Source organism: Nycticebus coucang, chromosome 11, assembly GCF_027406575.1.
Source record: "Nycticebus coucang isolate mNycCou1 chromosome 11, mNycCou1.pri, whole genome shotgun sequence".
NCBI classification, from domain to species: Eukaryota; Metazoa; Chordata; class Mammalia; order Primates; family Lorisidae; genus Nycticebus; species Nycticebus coucang.
Window position 1 is genome coordinate 20956118 of NC_069790.1, and position 22149 is coordinate 20978266.

The window sequence follows — 22149 nt, forward strand, 5'->3', positions numbered from 1 at the left end:
AACTATGACCAAATTCCCATGCACACTGCACATATCTTATCCTGAAGTAAAAAAACAAAACGGGAACAAATACAATCACATCGCTTCATGTGGCCCACGGGCCGCAGTTTGAGGACGCCTGCTCTAGAACAGTGATTTTCAACCATTGTGCAGGGACACACCATGCTGTGAGAGGATCTTAGGTGTGCTGCAAAAATTTTTAAAGACTACTAATTAAATTATTTTTGAAAGAAGTTCAAAGTACAGTAAGCAAATTCTTTTTTTTACTTTTTTTTGATCAATGTAATTTAAGTGTGCTGTGGAAGATTAACTCAAGTGTGCCATGAGATTAAAAAAAGGTTGAAAAACACTGCTCTGGAATATTCACTGGCTCTCTTGCCCATATCATTATCTTTCCTCCAGCCCTTTCTCCATAAATCTAACCTGCTTTATGAACCTTTGTCCTAATGCTCTCTTTTGTAAGTCCTTGGCTGCACGCAGGCTGTTTGTGTATGTTGCAGTGGGAATGGTTGTCACTTGCTGACTTCTTTGTGCTCAGTACTCTGCTGGCTGCTGTCCACTCCTCGCCTTATTTGTAAACCTCATGAGAACTGCGAGGAGCTTATTGTAGCTTGTTACTAACTCATATATCTTACATACATGATCTAACTTCTGAGTCTCAAATTTTCATCCTTAAAATAAAATAACTCACCTATATACCAGAATATCCACAAGGTACAAAGTATGGTGTAAACTAAAAAGCCCTAAATGTATACAAGGTATTAGTGTGCTGGCTTAAAGAGTATTTTGTAGCCTGGGAAACATGTACTTAATATTTCTTTGCTATCTTGTTTAACTTTTTATTTTAGAAAAATTAAAACATACAATGAAATAGAATAGTAAAATGAATCCCAGAATCCCTGTGTACCCATCACACAGCTTCAACATGTATCAGTTCATGCCAGTCTTACTCTACAACTTTCCCCTTCTTCTGGATAATTTAAAGCAAATCCAAGATATATTATCATTTTACTTAGAAATTTATTCTGACTTTTAAGCAATCAAGTTATAAACAAACTTCAGGACTACAGTTCATTTCATAAGTTGACAAGGACTGGGGACCCCCAGTTGGAGTTTCCCAAAAAATCAGGATTGGGATTGAAGGGTTGTTATCTGAGATGTATTAATACAAATCATTTATCATTGACAATAGAAGCATAGGATGATAATTAATGTACATTTTTAGATAAGTATTTCAAAACATGGGTCTGAGGGAGAGGCCTGAGTATTCATCCCATGTAGAACAACAAAAGAGGCCATTAGTGAAAAGGTTTGAACATTCTTGTCCAAGAGTGAGTTACCTTGACTGCTCTTGTCTTCCACCTCTTCTCCCCCGTGTGAGACTACCAGGCTAAGAGAATAGCCTTTCCTGAGCTGCTTCTACCACCTGTCTTGGCTCTGCTTTTCTTTTTCTTTTTTTTGGTATAATTTTATTTTATTTTTTATGGACTTTGTGCTTACTTAAGAAATGTGGTATAGGAATTGCTGTGTTCCACATTAGGTTTATGAAAAATACATATGGCTCCCCGGGAAGTATTAAAAAATATAATACAATATGATAAATATTTTTTCTTTTTAACATTTATTTTTAATATCTATTTGATATTTCAGTCAAGCTGCAGTTTCAGCTCAGGCCACATCCAATGCCAACTCAGCCCAGCCTACTGCTTCACAGCCTCTTAATTTGGCACATGTTCCTGGAGAAGAGCCCCCACCAGCTCCAAACCTCGTGGCCCGAGAAAACCAACCTGTGAATGAGAATGTTCAAATGAATGCACAGGGAGGTCCAGTGCTAAATGAGGAAGACTTCAATCGAGACTGGTTAGACTGGATGTACACGTTCTCAAGAGCTGCAATTCTCCTTAGCATTGTGTACTTCTATTCTTCTTTTAGTCGGTTTATCATGGTAATGGGAGCCATGCTACTGGTGTATTTGTGAGTGACATTCATTAACTTTCTGTGGTTTCTTTTAACTGCTTTTTAAAACTGTTTGCACAGTGAAGGAGTATTAATGCTGGCATGTTTCTGATGCCAAAAGCAAGGGCAGGTTTTGTTAAGCAAGAATGTTTATTAGAATTGTTTAGAAGCAGATTTTTTGTTTACTGTATTTTATAAAAATTGCTAATTCAGGGTGGCGCCTGTGGCTCAAAGGAGTAGGGCACTGGCCCCATATACTGGAGGTGGTGGGTTCAAACCCAGCCCCGGCAAAAAACTGCAAAAAAAAAGAGAAAAAATTGCTAATTCAGTGAAACATACTCTATCAGTCACGTAGAACTTGAAGAAGCATGTGGTTCACTCCTGCATAAGGACATCCCTTTAAATTATAATTACAAATAATATGTCCTATAGGGATAGGCCAGATTTGTTTCAGAAGTAGACTGATTTTCCCTTGTCTACTTGTCCCCAAGGACAAACAAGAATCTTTTATTTTTGAAAAATACCAAAAAATATTTTAGGACTCCCTTTATGTGTTAATGTTTGACAGAGGGAGTTAAGCCTATGATAGATATACAGATTTGAACTTGTTTTTGTATTGCTGTCATTGCCTTTCTTTTTTTTTTTTTTTCTTTTTTAAGAGACAAGGTCTTACTCTGTTGCTCAGGCTGGAGTTACAGTGGTGTGATCACAGGTCATTGCAGCCTCTAGCTCTGCCTGGGCTCTATTATTGCTTTGGAAAGGGTTGTTCCCTGGCCTAATATGAGATAGATACATATGTACACATATGTATATACTTGTTAATGTATTAAAGTTCTAATTATTTTTTCTCTTGTAGGTGTTTTATAATGTAATAAATAAAAACAATTGTTTTCTGTACTCTTTATTTTACTGAACAGGCACCAAGCTGGATGGTTTCCTTTTCAGCAAGAAGGAGGTCAACAACAGGCTCCCAACAATAATGCCAGAGTTAACAACGATGGACAAAACCCAAACAATGTAGAACTTGAAGAAATGGTATGTTATTAAGGCTTTTGTAGACTTGAAATATGGATATTTTCTCAGGACTATGTGGGACTAACGTGATAAAAGAATATTGGATATTCCATAAATACTTGTGAAATGCCACAAGAAGAAAAGCTAACTTATAAATTGTGGTGGTTTTATCTGGAAGAACTTGTAATATAATACTGAATCTGTCATGTATTAGAATTAAATGGGAGGAAGTAACATTTTCCTTGAAAGTAGCCTGAAAAGAAAATTATGCACATGGTAAGACTATATTGTATTATATTGACAATTATCCCCTTTAACCTTGAACATCAAGGGTTTTATCGACTTTGGACTTAAAGCTTTCTAATGACCACCTGTGCACCACTTCCTTTGTACATGCTCATATTCCTTTGTTATACTTAATGAAGAACTTAACCGTCTCCTTTGCTATTGTGAGTTAATACTAGTAGTTGAAATGACACAGGAATACTTCTTTGTTTTGTTTGAAAGGAGCGTCTTATGGATGATGGGCTGGAAGATGAGAGTGGAGAAGATGCAAGTGAAGATGCCAGTGCAATTCAAAGGCCTGGATTAATGGCTTCAGCTTGGTCTTTCATCACCACCTTCTTCACTTCACTAATACCAGAGGGGCCTCCCCAGGTTGCCAATTAGACCTCAAAAACTGTGCCAGCTATAAAGAAGGGTCTGACTTTAGGAAAATGGTTTTAAATAACAGTGCAATTTCAAAAAAATTTATAACTTTCTTTTGATTATCATGTACAGAGGTTTTTTTCTTTAAGCTTCTCATGCATATGAATATTTTAAGCACAAATGGACTGCTAAATGTGTGATTTTTTTTTTTTTAAGATCCTAACAGAACATAGCATAACTATTGGTCTTCCAGGTGTTATTCATTTCAATTATGTATAGTAAACCAAGACAGGACTATTTGTACATTTTATTTCTTTAAAGAGCTGCTTCACATATAAATGTCTATAGCTAGTAGCCTAACCCTTAATATGTAATTTGAATAAATCTATCTATTTTCTGTGAACTATCCTGAAAGTTTTAAAACAGAATGAACTCAGAGTTTTTAATAAAGAATCTTATTTACCGAAAATGTGCTAGTAGCATCTTGCCCAGCCATAAAGCAATAAACTTCTCAGTAATCTTAATTTTGACATTAGAAAAAGTAAATGGAAACTTTCTACTTTAAGGGCATGTATCCCATCAATTGGAACTAATACCTTCAAGAAAAAAAGGCAGCTCTTCAGTGGAATCAACAGTGACAAAAATGTTTGATACAGGCAATACTTTTATAAAATAAGATATGCTGGAAATTGCTCCCTGTAATTTTTTTCAATAAAAAGTCAATTATGGTAAACAGTCTTAATGGGATATTTCTTAAACTTGTCAATAATGTACCCTTTATGTGTGAAAATCTATGGAATTTTCAGTAGTTTCGAAGCATTGCTGAAGTCATTTTGTGCCCCTTTCCATTCCAAATGGACTTTCCGAGTTATTAAGTAATCTGAAATGTTGGTAGATTATTGTCAAATCCTTGTGAAAGTCATTTTAGTATTTCATAAGAAAGGACGAGGTAGCTACTGGGTAGCTAACAAAAATCAAACAAATGTAGAAGGGAGATCCTTATCTCACATGAAATGAATTACAGAATTACAAGTATGGTACTGGCACAGACATATATGATTAGTTAACAGAATAGAGCAGAAGATTCATGAATTCTCTACCTTGTTTACTTATAGTGATAAAGGTGACAGTTCAAGGGTAGCTGGTTAGCTTTTTGAAAAGTAAAGTTAGGTTTTTATTTTTGGTTGTCAGTTAAGACATTGAATCTGAACAATCAAACCATGAAGTACTAAGAGAAAATACAGCCAAATGCTTCTGTAACATTGGTGTGAGAAAATACCTTTATGTCAGGATCCCAAAAGAAAAGATTGCATATATGTAATATTTTGACATATATAATTTAAAGGCAAACAATAGGAGAAAAATATATTAAAGATAATAAATGAAGTCTTAGGTTCAGTCCAGTAAAAATTTAGAAAAAGTATTCCAATAGGAAATAGGCAATAAAGCTGTGAAAAAAAGTATGTAGTAGTTAAAACTATCAAATTGGTAAGATGATGTACACAGTGTTGGTGAAGCTGTAGGGGAAGTTAAAGTAATATATAACCTTCCCAGCAAGCATCAATATTTTTGAATGTGCACAGAATCATTCGGTGTCATCCTATTGTTTTAGAATAAAGATAAGACAAATTGAACATGGCTTACAAAGTCCTGAAAGGTAGAGCTCTGGCCTCCTGTCAGTCTGAGCTCCCCCTTCACACTTCTGTTTTAGTTAGGCTGCTCTTCTAATTCCAGCACTCTCTCCTTCCAAGATTTTTAAAATTGCTCTTCTTTTTGCTCAGAACATAAACAGTTCCTTTCTTCTTTACCTCATTAACACTAATCACTCATCCCTGAATGTAATTGCCAGTTCCTTAGGTGGGCTTTTCCCTGGAAGCACAATTTACTTCTTTGGGTTTTACACCGCTGGCATTTACATTTATTTACCTATTTGTCTCATCCACAGTATGTAAGTGCTATGAGTTTGGAGAATGCCTGGCATTTAGTTCAATCCTGAATGAGCTCATAGCCTTTTCAACCAGCATAAGTCTGAAAAGATATGCATGTTTTTAGATTTAGCTTTCAACATGTTCATTGTATCGTTTATAACAGAAAAAAACAAGAATGGGCAGATGGTACATTTGAATACTGTTTGGGTCCACGATTAGGGATGGCTAGTTCCAGGGATGGTGCAATCATTACATCCAGAGGGATGGAGGGTCTGGGTTTTAATCTGAGAGCTAAATAAATAGTCAAAGCTGGCAGAAATATTTCATGGTTCCTAAAGCAATAGCAGGGTGGAAAGAGAAGAATGCAGACATATGAGACTGATCAGTCTTATTTCTGTTGGGGTGGGGAGGTGGGTGTGTAGAGAGAGGAGAAGTCACAGAGTGGTTAAGCATTGTCAGGGACACTCCACTGGAGGAAATGAGCGGGTCCCTGCTTCCCAGCTATTGGCTGGGGCCTAAAGAGAAAGACCCCTATTATATTTAGTGGATAAACCCTGGATGCCCTAGTCTAGGGTACCAATTTCATGAGTCTTCTAGCCAAAGCGTACTACCTTGATCCTACTGGTGAATTCTCACTCTTCCTCCAATTGAACTGCTTTCCAAAATGAGTATCCCAATACCTGTCTGAAGTATTTCCATGGTGCAGGAAGCCATTTCACCCAATATTCCAAAGCCATAGGTAGAGCAAGTGGGAGAAGGTAAGACCCACGGAGGGTCTTTCCCAGTTACCAGCCCTCGCAAAGGGTATGTAAGAGTAAAGCTAAGCTGCTGTTAGTGCCTTCTTTTCTAATTAGATGATGAGAAATTATTAATTATGCTTTAAAAGTTGCTACTAATGTTTGAACATTTGCTATATTCCTGGAAGTTTGCTAAATGTGATTTTAAAGAATTTAAAAGAATTTTTTACGACTTTTGAAGAATTCTTAAAGGAACTCAAGGTAGGTACCACAGGTTACTTCTGTTTCCTGATGAGGACACTAGGACTTAATGAGGTTAAATAACTGCTTGCCTAATGTCACACAGTAAGGAAGAAAACAGATTTGGACCTACTCTATTCTACCCTACACTTGAACTCAAAAAAAATTTATGCAAATAAGACATGCAGGGAGTTTAGTCTTGAGCAAAGGGTGATTGATGAGCTTGTTCTGCACCAATCCTTCTGGTGAGAAAACTAGAAAGCCAAAATATTCATATCTATTAAGGCATCAGTTATCAAGAAAGCAAGAGTTAACTATGCCAGTGAGATGAAACCTGAATTTGCCACTGTTTTTACCTTATGGGACATGTTAATTCAAGAGCAGTGGCTGAGAAGACAGAATTTTTAGAAGACTCATTGGGAATGAAAATTACAGCTCAGGATCCAAGTCCAGGCTTGCTATTGGGACCAAAAAGGGCTACTTTTTAAGTAAAGGTGAACTAGAAATGGTCCTGTTCTTACAAGACAGAAGCCCAGCCTCAATTCTAGTAGCCAGAGCAAAAATTCCCACTGATGGAAAAGAACATCATCCAAATTTCTCAAAATTTCTCTATGATATTCAAAGTCTGTTTAAAAAAAAAAAACTAGGAATGCAAAATTTGACTAAAATGAGAAAGCAAAAAAGAAAAGACCTGCAGGAAATTCAAATATTTAGCATTATCTGACAGTGACCTGACAATAACTATAAATTAAAATGTTCAAGGAATAAATAACAAGATAGAGAAATTTCAGAGAACTGGAAACTATATTAAGAAACGATATTTTGGAATTGAAGAATAATGTCATTGAATTTAAGAGATCAGCAGATGGCACGATAGAGTGAACCAAAAGATCACAGGATATCCAGACTCTTGCTGGGGCAAATAGGGCAGACATAATATTTGAAGAGTTAATGGCTAAGGATTTTTCCCAAATTGATGGAAAACGTCAAGCTACACAAGTAAGAAATGCTATTGACCTCTAAACAGGATAAATTACAAAGAAAATCACACCTAGTGTGCTGTGTTTGCTTCAGTAAAACTGCCGAAAAATAAAGACAAATTTTAAAAGTAGCCAGAGGAAAATGTAAATTATTTTCAAAAGAGTAACAATAAGATTTCTCAGCAAAAGTAATAACAGAAGTCAATGGATGATATTTCAGAGGGTTTAAAGAAAACAATAGGCAATCTAGAAGACTATCTAACAAAAATATCTTAAAAAGATACTTTCATACAATTGAAAACAAGATTTACCACTACTGAAAAGTACCCAAAGTAATGAAGCACTAAATGATCTTAAGTAGAAAATGATCTTAGATCACAGCTAAAGGTGCAGAAAGGAGTTTATAAACTTAAATGAATCTTGACTATATAAAACAATTTTATACTTTACGGGGTCTTAAATATATAAAAAACTGAAATACATGACAAAAAAAAAGCCATCTAAGTTTAGAGGGAGATAAATAGAATTAAAATATTCTGAAGTCCTTGAATTGCCTTGGAAACGGAAATGGTTAAGGCACTGATTTACATGAAAAATTAATAAGGCATTTGTGTATGCTTTAATTGCTATGATACTTTCTAAAATAATCTAAAACTATTAAGACAATAAAAGGGGAATATGAAAAAAAAAATAATCCAAAAGAAGGCAAGAAAAAGAAAAAGCACAGAACAGATGGGAACAAACTGAAAACAAACAAATCCATCAACATGTACATTAAGTTTACATGGAACAAATATTCCAATTTAAAGTCAATATTGCCAACCTGGATAAAGAACAAAACCTAATTCTCTGAGACTTAAAAAGAATACACCTTTAACTATGTATAAGGATACTCAAAGGTTGGAAAGTTGAAAAGGATGGAAAAAGACCTATCATGCAAATAATTAACCAAAAGGAAGTTTGTATATTTAGCACACAAAGTAGACTTTCAGGTTAGAAGCATTCTTTATGAATATATGAATATTCTTTAGGAATATTTCGTAATGATAAAAGTTTCAGTTTACCAAGAATATACAACTTGCTGAGGTATTTTGAGCTGTCTGTGAAGCTCGGAAAGGCTGCCCATGGCCCTACCTGAATGGCCCAGGAAGCTAAGTCAGGGTTGAAGCAGGTCGAAGAGGAGCTAAATTTAGTAAACACATAAAGATGGTGTGTATGTGTGTGTGTGTTGTACGTTCACTAAGGGGAAACCACAGGGGTGGAGTGTACTATTCAAAAGGACAAGAAATGTGACATTTTCTTTTATAAATCAAAAGCTGTCTCTGAAGCCCCCCCCACCCCCCGGTTATTTTTGGGTCAAGATCACTAAGAAATGTTATTAATGATAGATCACACTTACCAAATTTGTACTGTTTGTTCTAAGTGCTTTGTAGGTATTAACTTTTTTAATCCTCACAGTAGCCCTAGGAGTTAGGTATCATTACCATTTCACTTCTATAGATGGAAAAACCAACTATCAGAGCTGCTTTTCAAAATAGGGTCAACTCTGAATTTTTAAGTTTGTCCAACTTTTGGATATACATTATCATATTTCTCATGAACTTTCCTTCTTTCTTTCTCTTTTGTTCTTTCCTTTATTTCCTTTATGTTTTGTAGACAAGGTCTTGCTCTTGCCCAGGCTGGAGTGCAGTTACAATCATCACTAAAGCCTTAAACTCCCAGGCTCAAGTGATCCACCAACCTCATCTTCCTCAGTAGCTGGGACTACAGCCATGTGCAACCACACCAGTCTAATTTTTAAAATTTTATGTAATGGAAAAACATACCATGCTCATGGCTGGGAAGAATCAACATTGTTAAAATGTCCATACTACCCAAAGCAATATACAATTTTAATGCAATCCCTAGTAAAGCACCACTGTCATAATTTAAAGACCTCAAAAAAATAATACTTCATGTTATATGGAATCAGAAAAAACCTTGATTAGCCAAGACATTACTCAGAAATAAAAACAAAATCAGGAGGAATCACTTACCAGACCTCAGATTATACTATAAATTGATAGTGATCAAAACAGCATGGTACTGGCACAAAAACAGAGAGGTAGATGTATGGAACAGAATAGAGAACCAAGAGATGGACCCAGCTACTTACCGTCATTTGATCTTTGACAAGCCAATTAAAAACATTCAGTGGGGGAAAAGATTCCCTATTTAACAAATGGTGCTGGGTGAACTGCCTGGTGACCTGTAGAAGACTGAAACTGGACCTACACCTTTCATCATTAACTAAGATAGACTCTCAGTGGATTAAAGATTTAAACTTAAGACATGAAACTATAAAAATACTAAAAGAAAGTGCAGGGAAAACTCTTGAAGGAATTGGCCTGGGAGAATATTTTATGAGGACCCCCAGGGCAATTGAAGCAGCTTCAAAAATACACTACTGGGACTTGATCAAACTAAAAAGCTTCTGCAAGGCCAAGAACACAGCAAGTAAAGCAAGCAGACAGCCCTCAGAATGGGAGAAGATATTTGTAGGTTATGTCTCCAACAAAGGTTTAATAACCAGAATCCACAGAGAACTCAAATGTATAAGCAAGAAAAGAACAAGTGATCCCATCGCAGGCTGGGCAGGGACTTGAAGAGAAACGTCTCTGCAGAAAACAGGTGCATGGCCTACAGAGATATGAAAAAATGCTCATCATCCTTAATCATCATATAAATGCAAACCAAAACTATTTTGAGATATCATCTAACTCCAGTAAGATTAGCCCATATCACAAAATCCCAAAACCAGAGATGTTGGCATGGATGTGGAGAAAAGGGAACACTTCTACACTGCTGGTGGGAATGCAAACTAATGTGTTCCTTGTGGAAAGATGTTTGGAGAATACTTAGGGATCTAAAAATAGACCTGCCATTCGATCCTACAATTCCTCTACTAGGTATATGACTCCAGAAGACCAAAAATCACTTTATAACAAAGATATTTGCACCAGAATGTTTATTGCAGCCCAATTCATAATTGCTAAGTCATGGAAGAAGCCCAAGTGCCCATTGACCCACAAATGGATTAATAAATTGTGGTATATGTACACCATGGAATATTCTGCAGCCTTAAAGAAAGATGGAGACTTTACCTCTCATGTTTACATGGATGGAGCTGGAACATATTCTGCTTAGCAAAATATCTCAAGAATGGAAGAGAAAGTATCCAGTATACTCAGCCTACAATGAAACCGATTTATAAGCATCCACACTTCCTATGAAAAAGTATCCAATGTACTACCCTACTATGAAACCAATTTATAAGCATGCACCCTTCCATTTGAAAGCTATAACCCAACTACAACCCAAGATGAAGGGGAGAGAGGAGGGGGGAGGAAGGGGAGGGGAGAAGATGGGTGGAGGGAATGTAATTGGTGGGACCACACCTATGGTGCATTTTACAAGGTACATGTTAAATTTACTAAGTGTAGACTATAAATATCTTAATAGTGCTGACACACAATAACTAAGAATATACGGTGAAGGCTATGTTAACCAGTTTTGCGAAAGTATTTCAAATTGTATATAAAACCAGCACATTGTACCCCATAATTGCATTAATGTACACAGCTATGATTTAATTAAAAAAAAAAGAAAGAAAGAAAAAGAAAATTTTATGTAGAGATGGAGGTCTCATAGCTCAGCCTAGTCTCAAATTCCTGGCCTCAAATGATCTTCCTGACTTGGCCTCCAAAGTGCTGGGATTACAGGCATGAGTCAGGCACCAGCCTATCCCTTTGATTTTAACGGCTCCAGGTTGTCATGTAAACCCCATGTACACAAAGGAAAAGGATGAAAAACACAAGTGTTTACTAGGGCCTAAAATGAACCCAGAACTCATCTAGGTACAGCAGCCCCATTTTAAAGATGAGAGAAATATGTTTATGGGACCATCAGAGACTGAACAAGGCACATTGGTAAGAGCAGGCATTCTTCTGACTCTAATAAATGTATCTTCCTAATAAATCACACTGGCTGTCACATGAAATTAGAGTGCTTTTACTACATCTTGGCATATTGCTTCTTCAAGGTGTCAACCTCTGCTAAAAGGTTACACCCTGTCTCTGGGGCGGAGAGGCAGGGACAGCTCGGCAGCACTTCACCGTGTCTATCACTAGATGACGCGGCAACCCCACGAATCTCTCCGGCCAGGGCTCTCGGAGGAAGGAGAGGTCAGCGCGGGGGCACTGGCGGGAAGACGCTGCCTGCCGGAGCGTGAAAAAGACTGGACCCAGCAGATGTGGTACCTGAGGCCCAAGTCGAGCAAGCCGGAGTCCGCCGCCTCCAGGCGGCCCCAGGACGTGCGCGCCCGGCGGACACCGCGCGTTTCCCTCCGGGCCCACCGAGCCTGGCGCGCGGACTGCGCTCGGCTCCCCTGCCCCGAGGCTCCCGCGGACCGGGCGGGGAATCCTGGCTCTTCAGGAGGCTGGCACCGTGGCGGATGTTCGCGAGACCGTACATTTAAAAACTCGCTTTGTCTGCCATCCCCAGGAACAAGCCGGTCCGCCGGGCCGCTCCCGCCGCTCCCGGCTCTTCCTCCAGGTGGCAGCGTCGTCTGGAAGGAGGACCCGCGTCGAGGCTGCTCCCTGACTGCCGGCGGCTGGAGTTACTTTTAGGAGAACTGTTTCGAGCAGACCTTTATAAACTCAGTGGGTTCAAATAATTTGCTTCGACTCTTCAAGAGTGTCGAGGTCATAATGACAAAGACTGAGGAACTGCCCCAGATTGGAGGAGACAAGACACCAATGCCCTGTGGGAGGAGCTTAGTGGGACTTGACAACAGTCTGTAGATTAGGTAGTTGATACTGTTGCCTCAACGTTAATTTCTTGGTTTTGATCATTACTACGGATAAAAAAAGGTTAATATTTGGGGAAGGTGGGTTGAAGGTTGTTCTATTTTTACAACTTTTTTGTCAAATTTGAAATTGTTTCCAAATTGAAAGTTAAATAAGAAAAAAATTATTAAAACGTTACTTTAATATTATTTAGGAATATCCCGAACATGCAGAAAAAATACAGAGAATAAGGCCAACCACATGCTCAGAAGACTCAAGGGTGCTGTCAGGGCAATAGACAAGAAATGAAGGGGCTGTGCCAGGACTTAGGCAAGAAGCGCTGTTGTCACACTATCTTTCCAGGTCCATAGACACTTCCTGGTGGTTCAGACAGATTCTTATTTTTCAGGAAAAGGCAATTTATATTTTTGACAACCTTCTTTTTAGAACAAATAAGCAGAAAATCTATCTTTAAGGCCATAGTATTTGCTTAATGAGATGGCAACTTACATCTTACTTAGCAATTCTCTTGGGAGATTTTATTTATTTATTTATTTTTGCCATTCTCATCTTTTTCTATAGGAATTTAATCCTTACTGTCTAAAACGAAAACATACACACAGACACACACACACATGGCCCCAATCGTTTAATATTTCTTTCCACACTTTACTTTTACTTAAAAAAATGTATTTTTAATTTTAGAACAGTTTTAGAGTTTCAGAGAAATTGCAAAGTTAGTACAAAATTCCCAGATACTCCCAACCCAGTTTCCCCTATTGTTATAAGGTTATATTAGTTTGGTACATCTGTTGCAATTAATGAACCAATACTGATACATTATTATTAACTAAAGTCTATACTTCAGTCAGATTTTCCTTAGTCTTTATCTGATGTCCCTTTTGTGTTCCAGAATCCCCTCCAAGATGTCACATTAAATTTAATTGTCATGTCTACTTAGGCTACTCTCAGCTGTGACAGTTTCTCTCTTTTGATTTGGTGACAATGGCAGTTATAAGGAGTACTGGTCTGGTCTTCCACATGACGTCTCTCCATCTAGAATTTGCCGGGTTGTTTCTCATGATTCAACTGGGTTGACTTCCTTTTTAGGAGGAAGACAACAAAGTGAAGTGCCATTTTCATCCCATCCTATCCAGGGTGTGTATATCAACATGACCTAACACTCTTGATGTTGACCTTGATCACCTGGCTGAGGTAGTGTTGGTCAGGTTTCTCTACTGTGAAGTTATTTCCACCCTACCTTCCACACTGTGCACTGTCTTTGGAAGGAAGTCTCTGTGTGCAGCCCATGTTTAAGGAGTCGGAAGTAATTCCCTACCACTTTGAGGACTGAGTATCTACATGGAAGATTGTTTCTTGTTTCCCATTTATTTATTTATTCATGCATTTATGTGTGTTAGTATGGACTCATGGATATTTATTTTATGATTTGGTATTTTTACTAATGCTATTTTATTTTTCTGATGAAATTGTTCCAACTTTGCCCATTGGGAGCTCTTTTAATTGGCTGCTGTATCCTTTTGTCCTTTTTTTAAAATTAAATAATAGCTGTGTACATTAATGCCATCATGGGGCACCATACACTAGTTTTATAGACCGTTTGACACATTTTCATTACACTGGTTAACATAGCCTTCCTGACATTTTCTTAGTTATTGTGTTAAGACATTTATATTCTACATTTACTAAGTTTCACATGTATCCTTGTAAGATGCACCACAGGTGTAATCCCACAATCACCCTCCCTCTGCCCATTCTCCCCCCTCCCTCCCTTGCCTCGCCCCCTTCACCCTATTCTTAGGTTATAACTGGGTTATAGCTTTCATATGAAAGCCATAAATTAGTTTCAAAGTAGGGCTGAGTACATTGGATACTTTTTCTTCCATTCTTGAGATACTTTACTAAGAAGAATATATTCCAGCTCCAACCATGTCAACATGAAAGAGATAAAGTCTCCATCTTTCTTTAAGGCTGCATAATATTCCATGGTGTACATATACTACAATTTATTAATCCATTCATGGATCGATAGGCACTTGGGCTTTTTCCATGACTTAGCAATTATGAATTGGGCTGCAATAAACATTCTGGTGCAAATATCTTTGTTATAATGTGACTTTTGATCTTCTGGATATATACTTAGTAGAGGAATTATAGGATTGAATGGCAGATCTATTTTTAGATCTCTAAGTGTTCTCCAAACATCTTTCCACAAGGAACACATTAGTTTGCATTCCCACCAGCAGTGTAGAAGTGTTTCCTTTTCTCCACATCCACGCCAACATCTCTGGTCTTGTGATTTTGTGATATGGGCTAATAAGTTAGATGATATCTCAAAGTAGTTTTGATTTGCATTTCTCTGATGATTAAGGATGATGAGCATTTTTCATATGTCTGTAGGCCGTGCATCTGTCTTCTGCAGAGAAGTTTTTCTTCAAGTCCCTTGCCCAGCCTGCGATGGGATCACTTGTTCTTTTCTTGCTTATACATTTGAGTTCTCTGTGGATTCTGGTTATTAAACCTTTGGAGGAGAAATAACCTGCAAATATTTTCTCCCATTCTGAAGGCTGTCTGCTTGCTTTACTTACTGTGTTCTTGGCTGTGCAGAAGCTTTTTAGTTTGATCAGGTCTCAGTAGTGTATTTTTGAAGCTGCTTCAATTGCCTGGGGGGGGGCTCCACATAAAATACTCACCCAGACCGATTCCTTCAAGGGTTTCCCTGCACTCTCTTCTAGTATTTTTATAGTTTCATGTCTTAAGTTTAAATCTTTAATCCAGTGAGAGTCTATCTTAGTTAATGGTGAAAGGTGTGGTTCCAGTTTCAGTCTTCTACAGGTCACCAGGCAGTTCACCCAGCACCATTTGTTAAATAGGGAATCTTTTCCCCCACTGAATGTTTTTAATTGGCTTGTCAAAGATCAAATAACGGTAAGTAGCTGGGTTCATCTCTTGGTTCTCTATTCTGTTTCATACATCTACCTCTCTGTTTTTGTGCAAGCGCCATGCTGTTTTGATCACTATCCATTTATTGTATAATCTGAGGTCTGGTAGCGTGATTCCTTCTACTTTGTTTTTATTTCTGAGTAAGTTTTGGCTATCCGATATTTTTTCTGATTCCATTTAAAACGAAGTATTATTTTTGAAGATCTTTAAACTATGACAGTGGAGCTTTAATAGGGATTGCATTAAAATTGTGTATTGCTTTGGGTAGTATGGACATTTTAACAATGTTGATTCTTCCCAGCCATGAGCATGGTATGTTTTCCCATTTGTTAACATTTTCAGCTATTTCTTTTCTTAGAGTTTCATAGTTCCCTTTATAGAGATCTTTCACGTCCTTTGTTAGATAAACTCCCAAATATTTCATCTTCTTCGGCACTACTGTGAACAGAATAGAGTCCTTAACTGTTTTTTCAGCTTGACTATTGTTGGTACATATAAAAGCTACCGATTTATGAATGTTGATTTTGTAACCTGAAACGCTGCTGTATTCCTTGATCACTTCTAGGAGTTTTGTAGTAGAGTCCCTGGTGTTTTCCAGTTATACAATCACATCATCTGCGAAGAGCAAAAGCTTGACCTCTTCTGACCCTACATGGATACCCTTGATTGCCTCTTCTTCCCTAATTGTGATGGCTAAAATTTCCGTTACAATGTTAAAGAGCAGTGGAGACAATGGACAGCCTTGTGTGGTTCCTGATCTGGGTGGAAATGATTTCAATTTAACTCCATTCAATATGATATTGGCTGTGGGTTTGCTGTAGATGGCCTCTATCAGTTTAAGAAATGTCCCTTCTATACCAATTTTCTTAAGTGTTCTGATCATGAAGTGATGCTGGATATTATCAAAAGCTTTTTCTGCATCAATTGAGAGAATCATATGGTCTTTGTTTTTTAATTTGTTTATATGCTGAATTATACTTACAGATTTATGGATATTGAACCAGCCTTGAGACCCTGGGATAAAACTGACTTGGTCATGATGTATAATTTTTTTGATGTGTTGCTGGATTCTGTTTGTTAGGTTCTTGTTGAATATTTTTGCATCTATATTCATTAGTGATATTGGTCTATAATTTTCTTTTCTTGTTGGGTCTTTTTCAGGGATCAGGGTGATGTTTGCTTCATAGAACGTGTTGGGTAGTCTTCCTTCTTTTTCTATATTTTGGAACAGGTTGAGTAATATAGGTACTAGTTCCTCTTTAAACTTTTGGTAGAAGTCTGACGTGAAGCTGTCTGGTCCTGGGCTTTTCTTTTTAGGGCGATTTTTGAATGGTTGATGCTATTTCAGAACTTGATATAGGCCTGTTCAACATTTCACTTGATTCTGGCTATGTCTTTGAAGGTGATGTGCTTACAAGTGTTGGTCAATTTCCTTCAGATTTTCATATTTCTGAGAGTAAAGTTTCTTGTAATATTCATGAAGGATTTTTTGAATTTCTGAGGAGTCTGTCGTTATTTTGTCTTTGTTGTTTCTGATTGATGAAATGAGAGATTTTACTCTTTTTTTCCTGGTTAGGTTAGCTGAGGGTTTATCTATTTTATTGACCTTTTCAAAAAACCAACTTTTTGATTTATTGATCTGTAGTATAATTCTTTTGTTTTCAATTTAATTTAATTCTGTTCTAATTTTGGTTATTTCTTTTCTTCTACTGGGTTTAGGCTTGGAATGTTCTTCCTTTTCCCATTGCTTGAGATGTCCCATTAAGTTGTTAACTTCCTCTCTTTCCATTCTCTTGAGGAAGTCTTGCAGTGCTATAAATTTCCCTCTTAGGACTGCCTTTGCAGTATCCCAGAGGTTCTGATAATTTGTGTCTTCATTGTCGTTTTGTTCCAAAAATTTGGCAATTTCCTTCTTCATCTCATGTATGAACCAGCTATCATTCAGCATAAGCTTATTTAGCTTCATTGTTTTTGTATGAGCAGATTCCTGTTGTTACTGAGTTTAACTTTTATTCCATGGTGGTCCTAGAAGATGCAAGGAATAATTTCTATTCCTTTAAATTTACTGAGGTTAGACTTGTGACCTAAGATGTGATCAGTTTTGGAGTATGGTCTGTGGGCTGATGAGAAATATGTGTATTCTGTTTTGTTGGGATGAAATGTTCTGTAGATGTCTGCTGAATTCAAATGTTGGATGGATAGGTTTAAATCTAAAATTTCTTTGCTCAGCTTCTTATTGGAGGCTCTATCCAACTCTGCCAAAGGAGGGTTGAAATCTCTGACTATTATGGAGCTGGAGGAAATCAAGTTGCTCATTTCTGTTAGAATTGCTCTTATAAATGGAGGCGCATTCTGGTTGGGTGCATAAATATTAATAATTGAAATCTCATCATATTGAGTATTAACCTTAACAAATATGAAGTGACCATTCTTATCCTTCCTTACTTTTGTTGGTTTAAAGCCCATTGTGTCTGCAAATAGAACTGCAACTCCTGCTTTTTTTGGGATTACCGTTTGCCTGAAATATGGACGACCATCCTTTCACCCTGAGTCTATAGTTATCTTATAAGGTAAGATGAGATTCTTGTATGCAGCAAATATCTGGCCAGAGTTTTTGTATCCTGTCAGCCAACCTGTGCCTCTTTTGAAGACAGTTTAACCCGTTCACATTAATGGAGAATATTGATAAGTCTGGTAAAATTTTGGGTATCGAGTTTTTCAAAATTCCAGTGAACATTTTTAATCCTTTTGCCACTTTGGAAGTTGGAGTTTGATCAAAAGTTTCTGAGTAAGTTTACTTTTGTGGTAGAGGATTGGGGTGGTCGTTATGGAGGATAGGTCTGAGAATATCCTGAACAGCTGGTTCGGTTATGGCATATTTCTTCAACATGTCAATGTATTTATAGTTAATTTTTCCATCACAAATGAAACTCAGTTTAGCTGGATACAGGATCCGGGGTTGAAGGTTATTTTGTTTTAGGAGATTAAAAGTCGATGACTACCCTCTTCTGGCTTGAAAATTTTCAGCAGAGAGATCTGCAGTCATTCTAATATTGTTCCCTTTGTAGGTAATGGATTTCTTACGTCTGGCTGCTTCAGAATTTTCTCCTTCATATTAACTTTAGTGAAGTTAATTATGATATGCCTGGGGGATGTCTTATTTGGGTTGAGTTGTGCTGGGGTTCTGAAACTGTCTGCTCTCTGAATTTCAGAATCTCTTGACATGTCTGGAAAATTCTCTTTCATAATTTCATGGAGAAGAGCCTCTGTGCCTTGCAAAGCCACTTCATCACTTTCAGGGATTCCAATGAGGTGGATATTAGCCTTCTTTGAATTATCCCAGAGCTCTCTGAGAGAATGATCTGTTTTTGCTCTCCATTTTTCTTCCTCTTTGAGAGTTTGGGAGCATTCAAAAGCTTTGTCTTCAGTGTCAGAAATCCTTTCTTCTGCTTGCTGCACTCTGTTACTGAGGGATTCTACTGTATTTTTAAGATCTTTCGGGGCTGCAATTTCTTGTTTCAGTGTTTCAAGATCTTTTGTGGTTTTGTCTTTAAATTCGTTGATCTCTTGAGACAACTTTTGAATTGCTCCTCAAATTTTTAATTCTGACTTTTGAATTGCTCCTCAAATTTCTAATTCCAAATTTTCCTCCATTCTATTCATCTTGTTTGCAATCCAAATTCTGAATTCGGTTTCTGACATCTCGGCCAGCTGTTTATGAATGGGATCTTCAGTTACATCTGCCATATCTTTCCTTGGGGGAGTTGATCTATTCTGGTTATTCATGTTCCCAGAGTTTTTCCGCTGATCCCACCCATGGTTATTTTACACCATTTGATTTTTCCCCTGGAGCTTTGTTGAGGACCCTTACAGTGCTATGGCCTGAGAAAGTGGGGACGTGTTTGGTGTGGTTGGGCTAAGTGGCTCTGTCTTGTTTTCAGCTGGTCTCTGTCCGACCCTAGTGAAACAGTTACTCTGGGTTGAAGTCTTAGCTGTGGAGAAATACCAGCAATTATGTCACTCTGCTCCCCACAGGTAACAATTGGAAAAGGAAAATCAAACCTTCCTACAACCACTCACCCAGGGCACCACCTGGATAGTCCTCGGGTGATTGGCTCAGTTCAAAACATCCAAATGAATTTTGTCAGTCAGCATCTGTCTTGCGGGGGTGGGGGGAGAGTTTAAAAGGTCTCTGGCAACTAGATCACAGAGGTCTGGTGACAACTCAAATATGCCTTGCTCTGGTGCTCCATCCAGTCAGGAGGACTCACCCAGAAAGTACATTTTCTGTGAAGGTTGATGCCTCTTTCCCCACCTTTCACCTCTGTCACACCCAGTCACTGATAACCCTGCAGGGTTGTGACCCAATTGCCTCCAATGAGCAGATACTCCAGGGGTATCTCCTTGAATCACAAGGAAATCTATGTCTGCTCAGCCAGGTTGCTGCTCTCTGCCTCTATCCAGCAGGGGGAGATGAGGCCTGACAACCTTGGGCACTTGATGGGGGCTTGGGAGTGTTCACTCAGTTCCAGCCCCGCCCTTGATTAATGTTACTGACAGAACAGAACAACTTTGTGGGAATTTGTTTCTGTCCCTGCTAAATTTCCCTGCAGAAGAGAAGCTGTCTTGAGTTCCCAGAACCTGTGCCTCAGGCCCTGTCTGTGCTGCTGTACGGTCTCAGCTGTTTATATTTGCAGCACAGTTACCTGTCAGATCCAGACTCTGCCTGCCCTCCTTTGTTTAAGCTGATGGTCCTCTGGGGGCCGGGTTTGTCTTAGGGTGAGTAAAGCAGTCTTCTGGGTCAGCCCTGCCTTGGGAATCTTCCGGCTCTGCCCGTGTGTTTTCTAGTCTCTGCGCTCCACCCAGGTGGGTACTACCTCAGCAAACCCTTTACTCATGGGGCCTGCATTTCCATCCCAGATCTGCTCCACGGTGGTTGCCACCTGAGAAGATACCCGGCCTCCGCTGGTTGCCCAGAGTGACAGGGGGTGTGGTTTGGAATATCTGGAGGTGAGCCCTATTGTTGCCAAAGATGGCTGCTGCTCTGTGCCTCAGGGCACTGCTGCTCCAGTGTTGTTTCCTCTTAGCTGATCATCCTCTCCTCACTCCCATGCCACAGAATCAGCACTGACCAGCTGCAGTCCAGGCCCTGTCCACACCCCTTGAGAAATCACCCAAGAATCTGGATTCCTGGGGGACAGGCCTCCAGACCTCAGAGTGAGAGTGGAGGGGAGTGCTGGGAGCTCAGAATTGCAGGTAGAGAACATATACAGTTTTATGCCTGGCAGGAGAGCACCATAGCACACTAGTAGGGGAGATAGGTCCAGTTTTTAGAGGGTCTCTCCCCTGGAGTATAGTGGGAGGACCTTTGAACTCTGCTCATTTGTTTGTGGGGTACTCTGAGCCATTCTCATGGGGAAGAGGACTCTCATCTGCTTGGTGATGGATTTTGTACCTTTTGTTTGTTTCCTTGGGGTCACAGCTTGCCTCAGCAGGGTTGATGAGCGTTCTTCAACTGTCTCTCTTGGTGCAGCTCTAATCCACCAGGTTAGTTGCTAAATTTCTGTCCTTTAAGTCTCCTTCTGGACGGGAGCCTCTGTGGAAAGCTGACTTCAGTCAGCCATCTTGTCTCCGCCCCATCCTTTTGTCCTTTTATTGCTATATAATATATGTGGTATTTTGATACATGTCTACAATGTGTAATGATCAAATCAGAGTAATTCAGAGTTATATGTGTGTGTGTGTGTGTGTGTATTCACTCCAAACATTTATCTTTTCTTTGTGTTGGGAACATTCCAAATCTTTTCTTCCTGCTGTTTTGAAACAAACAATAAATTCTTGTTAACTATATTCACCTTACTCTACTATTGGACATTAGAACTTTTTCCTTCTATCTAATTGCTTTTCTTTACCCATTGACCAACCTCTCTTCATACCCTCCTCTTCCCTACCCTTCCAAGCCTCTGGCCATCTATGCTCTGTTTTGATGAGACCCATTGTTTAGCTCTCACATAAAAGCGAGAACATGCAATATTTCTATTTCTATTCTTGGATTATCTCATCCATGTTGCTGCAAATGACAATTTCATTCTTTTTTATACCACATTTTCTTGATCCATTCATTGGTTAATGGATGTTTAGATTGATTCCATATTTTGTCTAGACTCCTAATTGATTCCATATTTTGTGAATACTCCTGCAGTAAACACAGGAATGTAGGTATCTCTTTGAAATACTGATTTCCTTTCTTGTGGATGTTTGCTCACAGTAGGACTTCAGGATCATATGGGGTTCTGTGTTTAGGTTTTTGAGTAACCTCCATACTGTTTTTCATGGCTCCTGTACTAATTTACATTCCCAGCAATAGTATATAAGCTTTCCCCTTCTCTGCATCCTCACCATCATCTGTTATTTTCTGTCTTTTTGACATTAGCCATTCTAAGTGAGGGAAGATGATACCTTATTGTGATTTTGATTTGTCTTTTCCTGATAGTTAGTGATGTCCTGTCCCTTTGACATTCCCCTATCACTGGGCTTATTATTATTATTTTTTTGCCGTTTCTGGCCGGGGCTGTGTTTGAACCTGTCACCTCCGGCATATGGGGCCAGCACCCTACTCCTTTAAGCCACAGGCGCCACCCCACTGGACTTATTTTTGAGCACTTCCTTACTTCCTGGCTATTATGCCAGGAAGTATAATGGGTGTTCCAGGCTGGTCTTGTATATTTTCTGTTTCAGTGCTAGAATCAGCCATTTTAAATTTTTAAATTTTTTTTAGTATCAATCATTTTTCACATGAGCTTTTGGAAGATATTTGCTTTCTTGATTACTGTTAGGATTTTCTCGAAAGGGAAGT

General features: G+C 38.5%; 1 protein-coding gene across 4 annotated transcripts in view; it reads left to right on the forward strand.

Moving 5' to 3' along the window:
- HERPUD2 (HERPUD family member 2) overlaps positions 1-4351 on the forward strand; it is a 41725-nt gene extending 37374 nt beyond the window's left edge. For 3 of the 4 annotated variants that reach the window (XM_053553427.1, XM_053553429.1, XM_053553425.1), the window contains 3 exons: positions 1651-1974; positions 2874-2991; positions 3478-4351. In XM_053553427.1, the coding sequence (XP_053409402.1) occupies positions 1651-1974; positions 2874-2991; positions 3478-3639 (604 nt within the window). In that variant the 3' untranslated portion in view covers positions 3640-4351. The remainder of the gene's footprint in view (positions 1-1650; positions 1975-2873; positions 2992-3477) is intronic. The other variant, XM_053553428.1, reaches the window with a different exon arrangement.
- The last annotated feature ends 17798 nt before the right edge of the window (positions 4352-22149 follow it).